This window comes from Anser cygnoides, chromosome 30 (assembly GCF_040182565.1).
Source record: "Anser cygnoides isolate HZ-2024a breed goose chromosome 30, Taihu_goose_T2T_genome, whole genome shotgun sequence".
Lineage (NCBI taxonomy): Eukaryota > Metazoa > Chordata > Aves > Anseriformes > Anatidae > Anser > Anser cygnoides.
Genome location: NC_089902.1, coordinates 1,495,702 through 1,515,932, shown reverse-complemented (window position 1 = coordinate 1,515,932; position 20,231 = coordinate 1,495,702). Strand labels below are relative to the sequence as shown.

At 51.7% G+C, this 20,231-nt stretch overlaps 1 protein-coding gene across 1 annotated transcript; it reads left to right on the top strand.

Annotated features, from left to right (window-relative positions):
* Window positions 1-17,517: 17,517 nt before the first annotated feature.
* LOC136787614 (olfactory receptor 14C36-like) lies at window positions 17,518-18,480 on the top strand. Its single transcript, XM_066984927.1, has one exon. It carries the CDS (start codon window positions 17,518-17,520, stop codon window positions 18,478-18,480), a length of 963 nt encoding a protein of 320 aa, XP_066841028.1.
* Window positions 18,481-20,231: the final 1,751 nt, after the last annotated feature.

Sequence of the window (20,231 nt, the reverse complement as noted above, 5' to 3'; positions counted from 1 at the left end):
ATGATTCAATCCCTTCCATTAAATGTCTCACGTGAATGATAATTTCTATCATGAAGAAATTTTCAGGATGTATATTCAGGACAGGAGAAGAAATCCTGGTGTTCAACTGTACTTGCTTTGTCATCACTTTCTCTATGATGTAGTGCTCCCTCATCTTCCAGGCATGAAACCCATCTTGATTACACAGACCCTGCCGAATGTCCCCTTTCCAGTTGCCTGTCTGCAGCTATGCACTTCCCATGGTTCTCCTGCTTTGCCCTCCCCTTACGCTTGGATCATTCAGACCGCTTTCACCAACCCAGTTGCTGCTTTGAGTTTCAGTGAGTTCCAGCTCACCCATCTCTCAGCAGTCTGGTTTCCTTAGCAAGAAACTCATTGTTTCTCATTGAATTAGTATGGTATGGATTAATATTAACACTATGATTTTAAATTTCCTATTAATCAGTGTAAAATACATCATGTACAGTCATTCTTATGGGAAGGATAACATCACTGGAGGAAACAAAATGAGGAACTTGAACTTTTTTTTTTTTTTTGAAAATTGCAGCATGATTTCCTGATGTTTGTTTTTCAATAGGAAAAACCCTGCTCTTCCTACCTAAGCAAGGCTTCAAAGGAGTAACCCTAGACCAATATCTATAGGAAAATGATGCTGTGAACTGAAATACAACAAAATTCAGCCTTTCAAATGAGGAAAGATTTCTATTAGATGCTCTTTGAAATCTTCCTCCTTAACTACACCATGAAAGCTCTCCAATTAGCTGCACAAGTCTTGAAGACTTGAAGAAAACTGTGGGAGAGATATGTCTGCTTAGGACATTCTGCATTTTAATGAGCTCCATGGTGTATTTTGGTGCTGAGTCAATGAAACTTGGGTACTGAGAGGAGAATGATGCAACTGCTTCAGAAGGTAAAGTCAGGAGGAAAAGTTGAAGTGACTTGGAGTATTAATGGGCCCCACTGAGGGCTCTTACTAGCAAAGCCTCCCCAGGGACTTGTTAGGGCAGATAATTGGAGGCCATGATTGCAGAGAGGCAAAGCGCTGTGCTGAGAAAAGTCTTGGTTGGTTTTGGTGAAGCAGAAGGACCAAGGCCTGAGCCCAGCCACTGGGAGGGGAGATCCTGCACCCCCCCGTCTGGCTCAGGGCTCTTCTTGGGGTCTGTATGATGTGGTGGGCAGTGTGATGCCACGAGAAGAACTTCATTAGGACACCTCCCCACCCCTGCACAGGGTATCAAGGAAGCAGTGAGGCCCCATTGCAATGACTATATCTCGTCTCCTCAGAAGCTCTAGCCAAAGGGACAAAAACGTCAGGGCTGTTGGGGCCTTCCCTTCTTGCCAGCACCCTCTGCCTTCTCCTCTGCAGGCTTTCCTATGCTGTCCCACACTTTGCCCTATTTCCCTGAAGTCTGCAGACACCCATCTCTGTTCACCATCTTGCTCTCATTCAGGACTTTACATCATTTCACCAATGTCTATTCAACTCTTACCAGCTGTTAGTTGAAACACAAAGCCTTGGTGTGATCATAGACTCTCTTTGGGTGACCACTGTCACCACGCCACGACCCTATGAGGGACATTTCTTCCTCCTCGTGGCCAGTGCCACCCTTCCAAGGTGCACCTTGTGGCAGTTTTCCTCTCCTGCTCTTTCCTTCTACCAAAGAAAGCTCCATCAGGGTGGAAACCACTCCTGAAGGAGGCATCCCAACCCATCAGGCTCCTTGCGGCCTGTCAGCCAAGCAGACAGAAGTCACCTCAGCAGCATGTCCCAAGGCCTGGGCCTGCTGCTGGCCTTGCAGCTTCTTGGCTAGACACAGCCAAGCCTTGTGCCTCCTGCTGTCCAGTCCTGGACTCAAGCAGAAGGGACAGGACAACCCCTATGCGGGCCTTCTTTCTGTCTGGGTCCTCCTGGGGATGGAGGCAGAGGGGATCCCACAGGCAGCATGCCAAGCAGGGGCCTTCTGCTGGCCTAGCAGGGCCACTGGCAGATGTCAGCCCCAAAGTGCCGATCCCAGGGAGAAGCCAAGGCTGACCTGCCACCTCCAGACACAAGGGACCTCACAGGCCCTTTGCGTGACACGTTCCTGCTGCTGCCCTATCAGCTGCAGAGACAGAAGTGACCTCCCAGTCACTGCCCCAGTCCCATTCCTCCTGCTGGGGCAGGAGATCCTGAGGCACAGCTGAGCTCATCAGAGCATTCCCACCCATCTCCTCTTTGTGGCCCACAAGCTGATCAGATCCATGGCCCCTCACATCCATCTCTGAATGCCATGTGGCTGCAGAGAAGTCTCACAATTCCTGCCTTGCCCCAAGGGGCCAAGCACCTTAAGTTTAGGGTTAGGAGAGGGGCTGAAGGTAAGGAGGTTAATGCACAGGGACAGGGGCTTTATGTGTTAGATTTTCATGAATGCGATTAGGGACTAGGTCTCATATTTCTGGGTTAGAGTTTAAACGAAGATTTAGTGGGAGGGTTTGGTGTTCTGCTTGGTATGTCAGGTGTGTCGTTAGGGTATGGACAAGCCTTGTGATTTAGGGTTTTGTTTAGTTCTTCCAAGAAGTCTATGCTTAAATAGGGCATTTATATCTTGTTTTAAGGGTAGGGATCAAGGTAAGCAAGAGAGTAAGGGTAAGGGAAAGAGGCTATGGGCTGAGTTTTGGCTTCAGTGCATACTTTGAGGTCAGGCATAAGAGTAGTGGATTCCTGTCAGGGTGTGGAGTAGCATTTAAATTTAGGAATTAAGTTTACTGGTTGAAGCCGGTGAAGGGCTTCGTGTGACTGTTTTAAGTCACAGTTATAGCAGCATCAGCATAACCTGAACCTTCTGACCTCTACAAAATCCTTAATTTCTGCTGGCCAAGCCCCTGTTCCCTCCTCCAAATCTCACATCTCTCCTGCCCTGGGTTTCTCCTGACCTCCCCATATCAGTCATCTTCTTAGGGGCATGTTAATGATGGCTTTCATGATCTCAGAGTATCCATCACACCTCTGCTGGCTCCTCTATTTTTGAGAAAAGTGGCACTTAAGACCCGATGGAAAAGGACACAAAAGTCCATCAGAGCACCCTGTACAATGTGCCCAGCAGCTCTGCACCTCCAGAAATGTGCTGTTCCTGCCTACAAGTTTTCTTTCCAGAATGGCTCCTATGGATCCAGGGTAACTTTTCCCAGGCCCTCACTTCCCCAGGCCACACCACTCTTGCCCACAGGCCCCACGTGTCTCTCCAACCCTCCCCTCTTCCCCTGCAGTAGTGGCACCTCGCCGCAGCAGGTTGGTGCATCTCCAGGCTCAGGGGTGTTTCCTGAGGGCCTGCTCCGTGTGGGGAGTGGCGGGGAGGAAGAGAGCAAGGTCAGCTCCTGGGGCATGGCTGAGCACAGCCCAGCCATCCCGCACCGCGGGCAGGCCCCTTCTCCCAGTCTGAGGCACACTCGCAAGGTGGACACTTCTCCATCAGCCCAGCTTCGCGCAGGGCCCTTCAGCCCTGCCCCTGTCCTGGGACTCGCCTCCTCCTCCTCCACCCACAGACATACATTGCTTTCCATCTGGGGACTCAGGCAGCACTTTAAGGATCTGCTAAAGCCCTGAATTTCCTCGTTTGTCACAGCCTTCACACAAGTTGTTCTCCTGGCCCTCACCACTGCCCAGCACTGCCTCTCAGGTGGCACTCAGTGACCCTTCAGAAGGGCCTTAGGGCTTCCTCAATTGTCCTGGTGTTTATGAGGACTTCCTGGCTCCTTCCAAATCTCAGAAGGAGCCTTCTTGTCCAGTGTGGGGCCCTCTATTTTCTCTGGCTGGGACAGAGTTACTCTTTGCAGAGCAGCTCCTGTGGTGCTGTGTTTTCTATAGGTGACCAGAGCAGTGTTGGTTAGCCATGGCTGTGGTCGCTGTTCCTGAGCAGTGCTTGCACAGCATCAAGGCTTTCTCTGCTTCTCACTCTGCCCCAGGGGTGAGTTGGCTGCAGGTGGGCAAGAGGCCGGGAGTGGAACCTGCTGTGACAGCTGACCCAGCCTGACCAATCTGAGCAGCCCATGCACTCCTCAGATTCACCTTGTTTGTTACCAGACACTACCTTGCACGGTCATTTTATGAAGTTCTAGTCACTACCCACTGAGCTCCTTGTCCCCAGAGATCCCCTGACATCTCCTGCCAGCTCCAGATTCCTCTCCAGGCTGGAATCTGCCATCAGCCCCACTGAGGGGGCACAGTCCCATGCAGATGAGTTTAGGATCAGTTGTCATCTCCTTAAGCAAGTACTGCCACAAAGGGAGCTCTTAGTCCTGCCCTTGGTCCCTCACAGACCGCCCTGGGACTTTCAGCCAGTGTCCTTCCCTCCATGAAGAAGCCCAGAAAACAGAAGAGCAGGGAGCAACCCCTTGGCTCTATTCCTGATAGCACAGTTGGAAGAGGTGCCCAGGCTTCTGGGTTTGCCCTGAGCAGCCCCTCTTGTTACTGTGGTGCTAGCAGGGAGGCCAGTTGTGACCCAGGGCTGCACAGTGCCTGCTGCTGCCTGCAGCCACAGGGATGTCACTGCAGAGACAACAGGACTGTCACCAAGGTACATGAGACCTCAAGACTAACACAGATACAAGAGCACAAGAAAACAATGAGGAACGAAAAAGAGAGCAGCAGTGGAAAGGCCACGTCCTGCTGCTGGCCATGGCCATGGCTCCAGGGAAGCAGCAGCCCCGACCCGAAGGCAGCAGAGAGGCAGAGCCCAGCGGGCAGTGAGGGGCAGCCGCGAGGGCCGGCGGGGCTGCTCCTCCCTGTGGCAGCTGGGCTCTGGGCCTTGAGCCCTTCCTGCGTGCTGGGGCTGCTCCCCCACCTCCAGAAGAAGAAAAGAGATAGGACTTGGAAACAGTGAAATTCTTTTGGATTCTTTTATTGTATTTAAGTACCCATGATGCCCGGTTACACAGCTACGTGATAGTATTGGATCAAAGTAAATGTAATAATCAATAGATTAGAGGATACCTATAAAATATTTAAATAAATATATTTTCATACTTGTAAGAAAGTAATAATACAGAAGAAAAACAAAAGATTGTCATAATATTTTTTGAGAGTTCTCTTAAGGTAATTGTCCCTTTATCAACATTGGATAACCATGTATCCAAAGACACAGTCACATTCCTCCTTCTTGGGCAGGAGATCCTGAGGCTGAGCTGACCTCTCTCTAGCCCCCTCAGTACCTGTTTTTCACTTTCTGTGTTAAAGATTAAGCAAAGTTTTAGTGGGAGTGTTTGGTGTTCTGCTTGTGGTGTCAGGTCTGTGGTTAAGGTATGGACAAGCTCTGTAGTTTAGGGGTGTTTTAGGTCTGCCAAGAAGTCTAGTTTTAAGTAGAGCATTTTAATGCTAGTGTTAAGAAAAGGGATCAGGGCGAACAAGAGAGAAAATGGATTCCTTTCAGAGTGTTGGAGTAGCATTTAGGTTTAGGGATTAAAATTCCTGGTTCAAGTAAGGTAAGGGCCATACGTGACTGCTTTAAGTCAACGTTACTGCAGCATCAACATTACATGACCACTCTTACCTCTACGAAATCATTAATTCCTGCTGGCCAAGGTCTTCTTCCCACCCCAAAATCTCACATCTCTCTTGTCCAGGCTGATCCTGACCTCCCCATATCTTATTGGGATCAGCTTTCTGATGACATTCATGATCCCAGAATATCTGTCTCACCTCTGCTGGCTACTCTAGTCTTGAGAAGGAAGTGGCATTGTAGTCAGGAGGGAAAAGGGCACAAGGTCTTTAGGAGCATCCCTCACAATGTGCCCATCAGCTCTGCACCTCCACAAAACTGCGCTTCCTACCTACAAGTTTTGTTTCTCGAATGGCTTCTCTGGTGCAGGGTTCCTTTTTCCAGGCCCTCACACATGGTTTTGTTTTGGATGTGCACGGAGGGGTAAGGAAAGCCAAGGCACGGATGGAACTGAGCTTATCAAGTGAAGCAAAGAATAACAGGAAGAGATTCTACAGATACATTGCTCAGAAAAGGAAGGCCAAGGAGAGTGTACCCCCTCTGATGGATGAGAAGGGTGAACTGGTAATGACAGACATGGAAAAGGCTGAGGAACCCAACAACGTCTTCTCCTCAGTCTTCCCTGCCAGTCAGGCTTCCCAAGTCTTTCATTTCCCTGAACCTAGAGAAGGAGGCTGGGGTCAAAGTCCCACCTGCTGGAAGTGAAGAGCAGGTTCGAGACCACCTGATGAAACTAAACATGCACAGGTCTATGGGACCTGATGACTTGCACCACAGGTCCTGAGGGAACTGGCTGATGTAGTCGCCAAGCCTCTCTCCATCATATTTGAAGAGTCCTGGTAGTCAGGTGAAGTCCCTGGTGACTGGGAAAAGGGAAACATCACTCCACTTTTGATGAAGGGTAGAAATTAAGACCCAGGGAACTACAGAACGGTGAGCCTCACCTCTGTGCCTGGCAAGATCATGGAAAAGATCCTCTGGAATCAATGTCAAGGCACATGGAAGACAAAAAAGTGATCCGAAACAGCCAGCATGGCTTCAGCAAAGGGTAAATTGTTTTGGGCCAATTGGATGGCTTTCTACAATGGAGTGACCACATCAGACAACAAGGGAAGACCGACTGATGTCATCTACTTGGAATTGTGTTGTCACAGTCAGCCATGATAATCTGGTCACCAAATTGTAGAGATACACATTTGATGGGTGGACCATTGAGTGGATAAGGAGTGGGCTTGAAGGTCACACCCAGAGAGCGATGGTCAACGGCTCTATGTCCAAGTGGAGGCTGGTGGTGAGTGGTGTCCCTCAGGGTCTATCCTGAGATCGGTACTGTTTTATATCTTTATCAATGACAGGGACAGTGGGGTAGAGTGCACCCTCAGCAAGTGTGCAGATGGCACCAAGCTGAGGGGTGTAGTGGATGCAACAGAGGAAGGGATGCCATCCAAAGGGTCCTGGACAAGCTTGAAATTTGGGTCCATGTTAACTTAAGGAGGGTCAACAAGTGCAAGTGCAAGGTGCTGCACCTGGGCCGGGGAAATCCCAGACATGGGGATAGGCTGGGAGAAGAACTCATTGAGAGCAGCCCTGCAGAGAAGGACTTGGGGGTTCTGCTGCATGAAACGCTTGACATGAACCAGCAGTGTGTGCTTGTAGCCCAGAAGGCCAACTGCATCCTGGGCTGCATCAAGAGAGGGGTGGGCAGCAGTTAGAGGCAGGTGATTGTCCCTCTCTGCTCTGCCCTTGTGAGGCCCCACTTGGAATCCTGCATCCAGGTCTGGGGCCCCCAGCACAAGAAGGATCTGGGCTGTTAGAGTGGGTCCAGAGGGAGGCCACAAAGATGTTTAAGGGGCTGGAGCACCTCTCCTATGAAGAAAGGCTGAGAATGTTGGGGCTGTTCAGCCTGGAGAAGAGAAGGCTCTGGGGTGATGTCATCGCAGACTTTGAATACTTAAAGGGGCCTTATAAAAGGGACGGAGAAGGACTCCTTACTCAGGTAGATAATTACAGGACAAGGGGAAGTTGTTTTAAATTAAAAGAAGGGAGATTGCGATTAGAGGTTAGAAGGAAATTTTTCACTCAGAGGATAGTGAGGCACTGGAACAGGTTTTTCCACAGAGGTATTGGATGCCCCGTCTCTGCAGGTCTTCAAGAGCAAGTTAGATGAAGTCCTGAGCAGCCATGATCTCCTGGGGGGTGTCACTGCCTTTGGTAGGGGAGTTGGAACTAGATGATCTTTGAGGTCCTTTCCAGCCCAGGCCATTCTGTGATTCCATGACTCTATGACTGGTTAAAAATATTTTTAAAACTTGTTACGCAGAAGGATAAGAATAACATTATTTCTATCAATATAAAATGTTGTTAAAATATTAATAAAAATACTTGAGGAAATCATTCTCTCAGTTTCCCAAATAACCAGGTAGTCCTGTTAGGATTATTTCTAATATTACATTTTGATAATAAGTATAATGACAAAAATGGTATGATAATAATTACAATAATGCAGTCATTATTGATGATGAAGAAGCATGTATAGAAATATTTTCCTCACTGCATCTTTGATCTCCTGGTTCCTCATGCTGTAGATGAGGGGGTTCAGTGCTGGTGGCACCACTGAGTACAGAAAAGAGAGCACCAGGTCCAGGGATTGGGAGGTGATGGAGGGAGGCTTCAGGTAGGCAAACAAGCCAGTGCTAACAGCCATAGAGACCACGGCCAGGTGAGGGAGGCACGTGGAAAAGGCTTTGTGCCGGCCCTGCTCAGAGGGGATCCTTAGCACAGCCCTGAAGATGTGCACATAGGACAGCACAATGAAAAGAAAACAAAAAAATACTAAAGAAAGAGTAAAGACAAGTGCCCCAACTTCCCTGAGGTAGGTGTCTGAGCAGGAGAGCTTGAGGATCTGGGGGATTTCACAGAAGAACTGGTCCACAGCATTGCCTTGGCAGAGGGTCAGGGAAAATGTGGTGGCTGTGTGCAGGACAGCATTGAGAAAGCCACTGCCCCAGGCAGCTGCTGCCATCTGGGCACAAGCTCTGCTGCCCACGAGGCTCCCGTAGTGCAGGGGCTTGCAGGTGGCAACGTAGCGGTCGTAGGCCATGACGGTGAGAAGGGAATACTCTGTTCCAATGAAGAAGACAAAAAAGAAGACCTGTGCGACACATCCTTGATAGGAGATGGCCCTGGTGTCCCAGAGGGCATTGGCCATGGCTTTGGGGAGAGTGGTGGAGATGCAGCCCAGGTCGAGGAGGGCGAGGTTGAGGAGGAAGAAGTCCATGGGGGTGTGGAGGCGGTGGTCGCAGGCTACGGCGGTGAGGATGAGGCCGTTGCCCAGGAGGGCAGCCAGGTAGATGCCCAGGAAGAGCCCGAAGTGCAGGAGCTGCAGCTCCCGCGTGTCTGCGAATGCCAGCAGGAGGAACTCGCTCACAGAGCTGCTGTTGGCCATTTACTGGCTTTGGTCATGGACACTGCCAAATGAGAAAGAAAAAAAAATATATAGAGAGAGAGTGTTATGCGTAAAGTCTCTGAGAAAAGTTCAGTTAATTCCCAGTTTAAGCCTCATGTTCCCTTTTTCCAAGAGGACCTCTGTCTGTCTCCGTGTGTGGAGCCCTGCTCTGTGCTTGCTGAGTGTCCTGTACACTGCAGCTGCCTCTGCCCAGCAGCTCCCAATGAGCCTGCTCTGCTCCATTGGAGGTCCCAAGAGGGCAGGTTCCTGGGAAGGGGCTCCCTCGGTTGAGTGAGGGGTGTTTGGCTGTGTGACTCCGTGTGCATCTTCCCTGTCCAGTACCCAGGAGACAAAAGCAGCAGGTGGATCGTGCGTGCCTGGCCGGAGAGAGCAGGGAGCATCTCCTCCTGCCTCACCCTCCGTGCACAGCACTCCCTGTCAGAATCAGGCACCAGCAGCTGCCACGCTGGGCAAGGGAGAGAAGCAGGCATGGGCAGGCAGGGCGGACCCAACGCGGTGCCGAGGCTGCGGTGTCGGTGAGGTAGAGCCTGTCCTCACAGCCCTGTGCCATCTGCCCGGCACAGCCAGCAGAGGGAAAAGAGCTCTGGAGTGTAAGAAGCGTTTGGAATGTGCTCCTTGTCCTATGGTAGGAATTGGGGGGTAAGTTTAATTGTCTCGGTTCAGTGCAAGAGGAATTTCCATCATCTGTGCAATCCCTACAACTCTGTTAACACAGCCTGCCCAAGAATTAGAGCAGGAAAAGGCAGGCAGAGACTCCAGAAAGTGCCTTCTCTTTGCAGGCAGCCCCTGCCCTCCCCTTCCTCTGCCAAAGGCTGCCCTGCAGCACCTTCTCCTCCACACTGCACAAGCCACGAGAGACATCCTGGCAGCTCCTGGCCAGGCAGAGATGTCCCGGACCCAGGAGCCCCTTCCAGGAACCTCCCCTGCACTGTCCTGCAGCCAGAGACTTACCGTGTGCAGGGCTGTGAAGGTTTCTCCTGCACTCAGCTCTCCTCTGCCCGCACCCTGCAGGCTGCCTGGAATCCCTTTCTGCCTGGGTGCCTGCGGTCAGAGCCCCCAGCCCTGCTGCGCTGTGCACAGGAGCTGCTCCTGGGCACAGCTGTCTCTCTGCACCACGGCCCTCTTGCCACGAGCTCTCTCTGTCCCAGGAGCCCGGCCCAGCTCAGCACCACACGCCCAGCCCAAGGCATTGGAATCCCCCCTTGGGGGGCTTTGCTGAGGAGCCCATGAACCTCAGGCACTGAGAGACAATTGAAGACATCTCTCAACAAGTCCAAGTCAGAGGCAAGTTTCCTGCAGTGTCCCCCTGAGGGCCAGCACTGACACAGCCTCCCTTGGAGCTCGTTAGAGCAGAGCATTGGAGGCAATGAGGACAAGGAGACAAAGGCACTGTGAAGGTGACACTGATGTGTAGAAAAGCTGGATGTGTGTCACAAAGACCAAGGGCCAGGCCTTGACCCCCAGCCCCTGGGAAGGGAGATCCTTTCCCTTCACACACTGCTCAGGGCTCTTCGTGGGGCAGGAGGAGATGGGGATGTGCATGGGCAAGTGCAGGAGAATGGTACGAGCCCTGCCTGGTTCATGGGTGGGGGCGAGGAGGCAATGAGGCCCTGGTGCTTTACCGATAAGCTGTCTCCTCCTAGGCCTCAGTGACAGAGACAACAGCCAAAGCCATGGACACAAAGCCCTGGGTCCTGTTGGGACTCTCAGCCTTGTCACAGCCCTTGCTCCTCTCCACACCAGGCTGTCCTAGGGACTCCCAGGCCTGCACATCTTTCTCTGCTGGCTACACAGTCTTGTCCCTGTGGTGTCACACGGGATCTGAGCTGAGTCTGGTAACTCAGATATTCTTGGTGGCCATGCTCCTCATAAGGCAGCTCTGTAGGAAGCTGGCCTGGTTCCTGGGGAGCAGCACCACTGCTCGTATGGCATCCCTCGTGGTGCCCAGGCCCTCCTCCTCCTGGGCACTGCTCACTCAGCAGGGTCCCAGTCTGCCCTGATATATGGGGTTCCTCTTCCTCCATTGGACGACCTCACTCTTCCTGTGACTGTCAAGAGGTTTTTGAAGGCAAATTCATGCAGTTTCTCAATTTGCCCCTAGACAGATGCTCCATTCTGTCAGCTGTTAATGTCTGTATGCAGATGACTCACCGTAATTGTGCTATCTCTGACAAGACAGCGGCATCAGGAGCTGCAGGAAAGTTTGGATAACACAGGAGTAACCACCTGAATGGAACTGCAGCACAGAGTCACAGAAGGGTAGGGGACGGAAGGCTGCCAGGTTCCACCTCTTCTGTGCTTCCTTCTTGCGCGTGCTCTCATTTTGCCTGGAGCGGTGTCCTAAATGTTGTGAGGCTGTGCAAGGCAAAGTTAGAAGGGCTAAAGCTCTAGTCTAGCTCAGAAGGGCTAAAGCTCTAGTCTAGCTCAGTCTGGCTACTAGTTTCTAAGACAGTAAAAAAGTTTTTATTAATAAATAAGAAATTGAAAAGGAAGATTAAGAAGTGTCTTCAACCTTTATTGGACGTGGGAGGAAGCCTACTGAGAAGTGATGAGGAAAAGGCTGAGTTACTTAATGACTTCTTTGCCTCAGTCTTTATCAGCTGGACCATTTGTTCCCCTGGTACTCAGCCCCCAGAGCTGGTAGATAAGGACACCGAGAGGGCAATGGGGGGACACTTTTGCCCACTTCTTCACTCTCCCTTTCTCCTTCATCTCCTCCTTCTCCTCCAGGATACTTACACTAGTTCTTCAAAGCTTTGAACATCCTTGGGATGGTCAAACCAGCATGTTCCTATTGTGATGCCTCCTGAATGTGTTTCAGGCTTTGTTTAACATTAACCAACTTATTAATAATGCCCTCCAGAGATCTGACCCTAGGCAGGAGAGCTAAGAGTTGCAGGGATTGTGGGAGGATATGAGCAGGCACCTTGATCAGTGGGCAACTCCAGTGCTTTGGAACTTCACTCCTGAACAAGTGCAGAATTCTAGAAAAAATGGTGAAGTGCTTGAAAAAGGGTTGTCATCAGCCTGGCAATTCCAAAGAGACACAAATCACTGCAATGTGCAACTTGGCCTGTGCTTACTGAGCTGCAGTCAGCGCCACTCCAACCCTTGTGAGAGGCCCCACAGCCGCTGCAACTCCTCTTAATGGCCTTGCAGCCACAGCAACTCCTACAATGGGCCGTGCAACCACTCCAAACCCCTGCAACAGGCCATGCAGCCTGAACAAGTCCTGTGATGGGCCCTGCAGCCCCAGCAACTCCTGCAACAGGCCCTGCAGCCACTCCAACGGCTGTGATGGGCTTCAGGGCTGGGCCAGAGAACCAACCTGTGCCACTATTGATTGCTCCTATATGCGAGAGAAAACAATGTATGTGAAAGTCAGGGTTTTTAAAAAGGAAAGAAACTCCTACCCAGACAAGAAAGGAGGAAGAAGACGTGGAATGTTACAGTAAAGTTGGGCCATCGTGGAAGCAGGAGGGCAAAGAGGAAGAGATCATAACAACATCACTAACCACACCATCTCTATTCCAGGGTGAGCTAGGAGATTTATGGAAAGATTCAGCCACCATCTAAGTGAGCACATTGCCACCTGGCTGCTGGGAGAAAGGGGCCAATAGCCTGGAATTAGAGGGCAGGGATGCAAAGCAGCTGGGATCCCCCTGTAGGGAAGGGGTGACTGACAAACAATTGGAAAATGGGCAGAAGGAACATACTCCTGTCAGGTGTGAAGGAAAGGTAACCCCTGAAGGAAGATCTTGTATGTCAACCAGGCAAGCGGATGACAATGGAGTTGGGTATCTGGTGCCCGATGGAATTAGTCATGCTGGAGGTGATATATAAAAACCTAGCCAACGAACAACTATCCAAAGATCCTGATGAAGTAAAGTGTACATGACTCATGTGGTGGAAGTTTGTATAGAGTGCACCATCCTCATATGCCAACTCATTGACAGAAATGACTTGGAAAGGCCAAGAGAAACCCAGAGTGGATGAATCAGCTAGCCAACTCTGGCAGTATGAAGGAAGTCTCTCTTCTTCCTTATGGGCCTGCATTTTAGCTGTGGATAAACTTTTTCAAGAGGTCCAGGAAGAACAAGAGAATTCATCTTTCTCCCTACCTGTAGAAACCAATATGTAAGCTGCCAGGTGTACGTAAAAGAAAGTTGCTCAAGAAAGAGAAATGAGTGGGTACACACCATGTGCCAACATGTGGTTCTGCCATGGAGAGGACATGAGAAAATGGGATGGAAAATCTACCTCCATCCTAGAGGCACGGATCCATGAATTGCAAGGAAATGCAATCACAAAAAGGGGTTCTTCTGAGAAAATTGCTGCTCCAGTTTCTATCAGGCAGTCCTCCAGACAGAGTAGTCATAGAACCATAGAATGGTTTGTGTTGGAAGGGACCTCAAAGATCTTCTAATTTCAAACCCCCTGTCATAGGCAGGGTCACCACCCACTGGATCCAGTTGCTCAGGGCCTCATCTAACCTGATGAATGAATACTATGAGCAGGACTAGAGGCACCTGGCCTCCAGCCACGGGGAGGGTAGGGACAATCGGGTTTATTGGACTTTGAGGATTCCATGGCCTGGCACATGAGACCCAGCATCCTGGGCTGTATAAGAAGCAGTGTGGCCAGCAGGTCTAGGGAAGTGATTGTGCCCCTGTACTCGGCTCTGGTGAGGCCGCACCTCGAGTACTCTGTTCAGTTTTGGGCCCCTCGCTACAGGAAGGACATGGACGTGCTCGAGCGAGTCCAGAGAAGGGCGACCAAGCTGGTGAGGGGTCTGGAGAACAAGTCTTACGAGGAGCGGCTGAGGGAGCTGGGCTTGTTCAGCCTGGAGAAGAGGAGGCTCAGGGGCGACCTTATCGCTCTCTAAAGTTACCTTAAAGGAGGCTGTAGAGAGGTGGGGGTTGGTCTGTTCTCCTACGTGCCTGGTGACAGGACGAGGGGGAATGGGCGAAAGTTGCGACAGGGGAGTTTTAGGTTGGATGTTAGGAAGTACTTCTTTACCGAAAGGGTTATTAAGCATTGGAACGGGCTGCCCAGGGAGGTGGTGGAGTCACCATCCCTGGAGGTCTTTAAAAGACGTTTAGATGTAGAGCTTAGCGATATGGTTTAGTGGAGTACTTAGTGTTAGGTCGAAGGTTGGACTCGATGATCTTGAGGTCTCTTCCAACCTAGAAATCTGTGATACTGTGATACTGTGATACCCACAGAAGATATAAGGCTCCAGCGGACACCGGTGCACAGCATACCCTAAAAACCTGCTCCACTGTGGTACACCATAGGCTGTCGGCCTGCTTCACCATGGACCTCACCACGGGCTGCAGGGGACTTCTGCTCCAGCTCCTGGAGCACCTCTCCCCCCTCCTTCTTCACTGACCTTGGTGTCTGCAAGGCTCTTTCTCACTCCTCTCTCTCTCCCAGATGCTATTCCACAGCAGTTTTTCCCCTTTCTTAAATATGCTCTCACAGAGGCGCAAACAACATCACTTATTGGCTCAGGTCTGGCCAGCGTCGGGGCCCTTATCTGACATGGGGCAGCTTCTGGATTCTTCTCGTAGAAGCCACGCCTATGGCTCCCCCGCTACCAAAACCTTGCCACGTAAACCCACTACAGGCCCAGAACAATGACAATCCTTTGAACAAATTCAATGGAAGATAGTTCCTGCCGTAGCTCTGGGGCCAGTCGGAGCAGGACAGGATGTAAAACTTGTGCTCTACACGGCACCTCAGGAGAATCGCCCTGCCTGGAGCCTCTGGCAGAAAGTACCAGGGGAGATGCGAGGTTGACCCCTAGGGTTGTGGAGTCAGGGATAGTGAGGATGCAAGGCCCACTATACTTTGCCTGAAAAGTGATGTTGGCAGCATATGAAGGGGTTGGGGCTGCTATGGAATTGGTTCATACTGAAGCACAGCTCCTCTAGGCACCACAGTTCCTCTTGGCACCCTTTTGACGGCTGGCACTGGGTTGGAAGTTCCAAGGGAGGGTCCCTTCTACACATCATGCACCTTATGCTCCACAGAGTGAGCGGGTTGCACTGATTACACAGCAGGCTCCGACAGGAAACCCCAGTCTTGGAGTCTTGGAAGTGATCACGGACTGTCCAGAGGACAGGGACTTGGAAATGTCGCCAGAGGAGGAGGTGACTAATGTTGAAGAGGCCTCTCTGATAAACTCCCAGAAGATGAGAAGGACAATATCCTGCTCACTGATGGCTCTGCTCAAATAGTGGAAAAGCCATCCCTCTAAAATGTCTGTTGAGTTCAGTCAGTCCATGAATTTGGGCTCCATCTGTCATCACAGTCCTTCACAGCAACAGAGGTGGTGTGTGGTGTTGCATTGTTGTATGCTGAGGCCAGCTCTGGTTCCATCACTGCTGCGCTTCTCGGGTGCTGTCACCACTGCCACTTACCTGGTTTTCCTTATCTGGGCCCTTCTGCTTGGTGAAACACATCCGGTTTTCCTACACATAACTGTCACACTCACATTTCCTTTGTCTCCTTGTCCTCACTGCCTCCAGTGTTCTGCTCTAACGAGCTCCAACAAAGGCTATGTCAGTGCTGGCCCAGGAGGAGGAGGGCCTGGACACCATGGGGGATGCCATATGAGCAGTGGTGCCTGCTCACCAGGAACCAGGCCAGCTTCCTACAGAGCTGCCATACAAGGAGCATGGCCACCAAGACAATCTGAGTTATCAGACTCAGCTCAGATCCGGTGAGATACCACACGGACAAGGGTCTACAACCAGCAGGAAAAGAGGTACAGGTGTGGGAGTCCTTAGGACAGTCTGCTGTGGAGAGGATCAAGTCCTCTACCAAGGCTGCAAGTCCCAACAGGACCCAGGGCTTTGTGTCCATGGCTCTGGCTGTTGTCTCTGCCACTGAGGCCTACGAGGAGACAGCTTATCGGTAAAGCACCAGGGCCTCATTGCCTCCTCGCCCCCACCCATGAACCAGGCAGTGCTTGTACAATTCTCCTGCACTTGGCCATGCACATCCCCATCTCCTCCTGCCCCACGAAGAGCCCTGAGCAAGGTGAAGGGAAAGGATCTCCCTTTCCAGGGACGGGGGGTCAAGGCCTGGCCCTTCTGCTTGGTGAAACACATCCAGTTTGGAAAAGTGACATCAGCGTCACCTTCACATTGTCTTTCTGTAGTTGTCCTCACTGCCTCCAATGCTCTGTTCTAACGAGCTCCAAGGGAGGCTGTGTCAGGGCTGGCCCTCAGGGGGACACTGCAGGAAACTTGCCTCTGACTTGGACTTGTTGAGAGATGTCTTCAATTGTCTCTCAGTGCCTGAGGTTCGTGGGCTCCTCCCCAAAGCCCCCCGAGGGGGGATTCCAATGCCTTGGGCTGGGCGTCTGGTGCTGAGCTGGGCCGGGCTCGTGGGACAGAGAGAGCTCGTGGCAAGAGGGCCGTGGTGCAGAGAGATAGCTCTGCCCAGGAGCAGCTCCTGTGCACAGCACAGCAGGGCTGGGGGCTCTGACCGCAGGTGGCATGGGGAGAGGAGAGAAGGAGAGAGGGCTTGGAGGCAGTTGGCAGTGGGAGGATGCTGAGAGCTGCCTGCAGGAGAAATCTGCACAGCCCTTGACAAGGTACGTCTCTGGCTGCAGGGCCATGCAGCTGCACGTCCTGGAAGGGTCTCCTGCTGGGTCTTGTTTGTGGGAGGGCAGTGGGCAGTGCAGTAGGCTTTGGGAGTCCTGCTGTGTTGCACGGCGAGGTGAGGAAGTCTGGCAGAAGCCCCTTGGAATGTCATAACCCAGCTGCTCCTGGTGAACCAAGAGTGGGATGGCCAAGCCTCCTCCAGAAATTGCAGGGGATGGAAACTGGATATTGGTACACCCCAGCTTGCAAATATCTATCTCTGTCTGTGGGGCATCTTCCTGGTCTTCAGGCTTCTCTCCAGCAGGATGCAGCTCTCTCGTGGCATCCTTCTGTTATCCAGGTGCCCCAAGGAGGAGGCACCTCTGTGCTAAGGCCATGTCCGTGCTGCTGGATGGCTGCCTGTGGGCAGCTGGAGTGAGGCCTCTGCAGCCCTGTCTAGGAGGGAAAAGCTGAGATCCTGCTCAGGCACCAAGAGACAAGGTGAGGATTCTGTCCAGATGCACTTGGTCTGAGGCTCTGTTCTCAGCTGTCTGTAGTTTCTTCTAAGGGAAACACCGAGTAGATTGTTCCTCCTAAACATTACAGGCGTAGCTACCAGAAAATAAAGCAAATAAATGCCCCTTGTTCTACACTGTGGTTGGATACATTCTTTGAAGCAACACTGCAAAGCTCGTGGTCTGACCAGTGGACTGAACTTGAGTTTCCCCCATGTTCCTGCTTCCCTCCTGCTGCACTGCAGGAAGGACTCCTCTGGAGCCCACAGCAGCCCCTGCTCCCAGTGCCACTCTCAGAGAGCACCAGCCGCAGCTCAAACAGGAGAGCTGCAGAAAGGTTCTCCTGCAAAGAGACAGGATTGGGCTGGAGGTGCTCTAAGGCTTGCAATAGTTTTTCTTCAGAGAAGCCTCTTCTAACATTGTTCTGCCTTCTTTCTTCAACAGAGAACTGTCTCAAAAGACAGCAAATGGCCAACAGCAGCTCTGTGAGCGAGTTCCTCCTGCTGGCATTCACAGACACGCGCGAGCTGCAGCTCCTGCACTTCGGGCTCTTCCTGGGCATCTACCTGGCTGCCCTCCTGGGCAACGGCCTCATCCTCACCGCCGTAGCCTGCGACCACCGCCTCCACACCCCCATGGACTTCTTCCTCCTCAACCTCGCCCTCCTCGACCTGGGCTGCATCTCCACCACTCTCCCCAAAGCCATGGCCAATGCCCTCTGGGACACCAGGGTCATCTCCTATGAAGGATGTGCTGCCCAAATCTTTTTCATTGCTTTCTTGCTTGGAGCAGAGTATTCCCTTCTCACTGTCATGTCCTACGACCGCTACGTTGCCATCTGCAAGCCCCTGCACTACAGGAGCCTCGTGGGCAGCAGAGCTTGTGCCCAGATGGCAGCAGCTGCCTGGGGCAGTGGCTTTCTCAATGCTGTCCTGCACACGGCCACTACCTTTTCCCTGCCCCTCTGCCAAGGCAATGTTGTGGACCAGTTCTTCTGTGAAATCCCCCAGATCCTCAAGCTCTCCTGCTCAGATGCCTACCTCAGGGAACATGGGGCACTTGTGTGTAGTGTTTCTTTAGCTTTTGGCTGTTTTGTTTTCATTGTTTTCTCCTATATTCAGATCTTCATGGCTGTGCTGAGGATGCCCTCTGAGCAGGGCCAGCACAAAGCCTTTTCCATGTGCCTCCCTCACCTGGCTGTGGTCTCCCTCTTTCTCAGCACTGCCATGTTTGCCTACCTGAAGCCCCCCTCCATCTCCTCTCCGTCCCTGGACCTGGTGGTGGCAGTTCTGTACTCAGTGGTGCCTCCAGCCTTGAACCCCCTCATCTACAGCATGAGGAACCGGGAGCTCAAGCATGCGTTGTGGAAATTGATGACTAGATGTGTTTCGGAAGCAATGAATTTCCATTCTACCTCTGCAGATGACTAATAATGTCAATGACTACAAGAACAACTAATATTATATATATAATTATTTTTGTGTGTGTTTGTGTATTTAGGAGTGTTTTCATTACTGGACTTTCTTAGTTTTAATGCGGCTAAAATTGCCCATTAAAATGATACGATTCATCTCAGTTCTTCTACAGTATGTACCTTTCGAGTATAGCTCAGAGGTTCTGGATATGAGGAGCCAGGCCCTCTGTGAATTGAAATAAAAGAAAGGAGCCTGCACTGCCTTCCTTGTGTGACGTCCTTCATGTGAGAGCTGCTCTGGCTCTGCAGGGGCAGTGCCATGTGCAGGGCTGCAGAGGAAAAGAGTCCCATCCCAGCAGCACGGCCAGGGAGCACCAGCGCTTGGGGCATGCCGAGCTGCTCTCTTGCCACTGCCCCCCTCTGGTGCTGAGCCCTGCTGGTGGGGTCAGGCCCGGCTGCTCCTGTAGCTTGGTGCCAGTGCTGCTGTGGGGCTGTGCTGGGACTGCAGGCAGGGACAGGCAGTAGGCACGGCAGTGGCACAGCCGGCCTGCGCTGCAGCACTTCCCTCCTAAGGGGGGATCTCCTCCAAGGTGGACTCACCACAGCTCAAGGGCTCAATCTGCTGTGAGCAGGCAGAGGAGAGCTCTGCAGCCCCAGGGCACGCAGCAGCCCCAGCCAAGGTGTCTGGCGAGTGATTTGACTGCAAGGTCCCTCCTGCCCTAGCACCTCCCAGAACTGGCACAGCACTGGCTCCTGTGTGTCAGAGAGGCTGGGAGCCCAGGAGCTGTGCCATGGGCTGGAAGGATCACAACCAGATCTCTTCTACCTGGGCAGATTCTGGGCCAAAAAGGGGGTGTTTTGTAGGTGTGCTATTATGAGCTCAGTGGTGCCTCAGAAGCTCCAAGTCCAGGAGGAAGCTAATGGCTGTTAAGTGGCCTGTGAGGTGACTTCTTTCTGAAGCAGCTGACAGGTCATCCCTTGACTCCTGGCTGGGATCTGTGCCTTTAGGCTCACATCTGCTGGTCTCCATGACAGGCCACCAGATGCATCTGCTCTGCACACAGTTTGTGAGATCCTCTCTTCCTAAGTAGCTGGTAGACCCCATAGAGGAAGGGGTCTTGAATAGAGGTTGTCATGTCAAAGGTTTCAGCTTTTGCCTGAAATCATCCTTCAGGGCTGCTTTTGTGGTGGTGCAGAGCTGCTGGGCACATTGTGCAGGGTGCTCCTACAGCCTTTGTGTCCTTCTCCGTGCTGGCTTGGGAGCTGCTTCTTTCTCAGGAGCAGAGTAGCCAACAGAGGTGAGACAGATACTCTGAGTTCATGAAAGCCATCAGAAAGCTGCCCCTAAGAAGATGACTGATATGGGGAAGTCAGGAGAAGCCTGACCAGGAGAGATGTGAGATTTGGGGGAGGGAAGAAGAGCTTGGACAGCAGAAGCTAATGATTTTGGAGAGGTAAGAATGCTCAGGTAATGTCGATCCCACCATAACGCAGACTTAAAGCAGTCGTGTGAGGCCCTTGCCCTATTTTAACCTGTAACATTAATACCGAAATCTAAATGCCACTCCACACCCTGGCAGGAATCCACTGCTCTAATTTTTGACCACAATATCCCTTGAGGCCAAAATTAGTCCATAACACCATTTCCATTACCTTTACTCTATTGCTCACCCTGATCCCTGCCCTTAACTTTAGCATTAACATTCTCTATTTAACCCAACTCTTCTTGCAGACCTAAACAAAAGGCTAAACCAAAGAGCTTGCCCA

What these genes read in the sequence shown, in the direction of transcription:
- LOC136787614 (XM_066984927.1), top strand. Translation starts at nt 17,518, where the DNA reads ATGGCCAACAGCAGCTCTGTGAGCGAGTTCCTCCTGCTGGCATTCACA.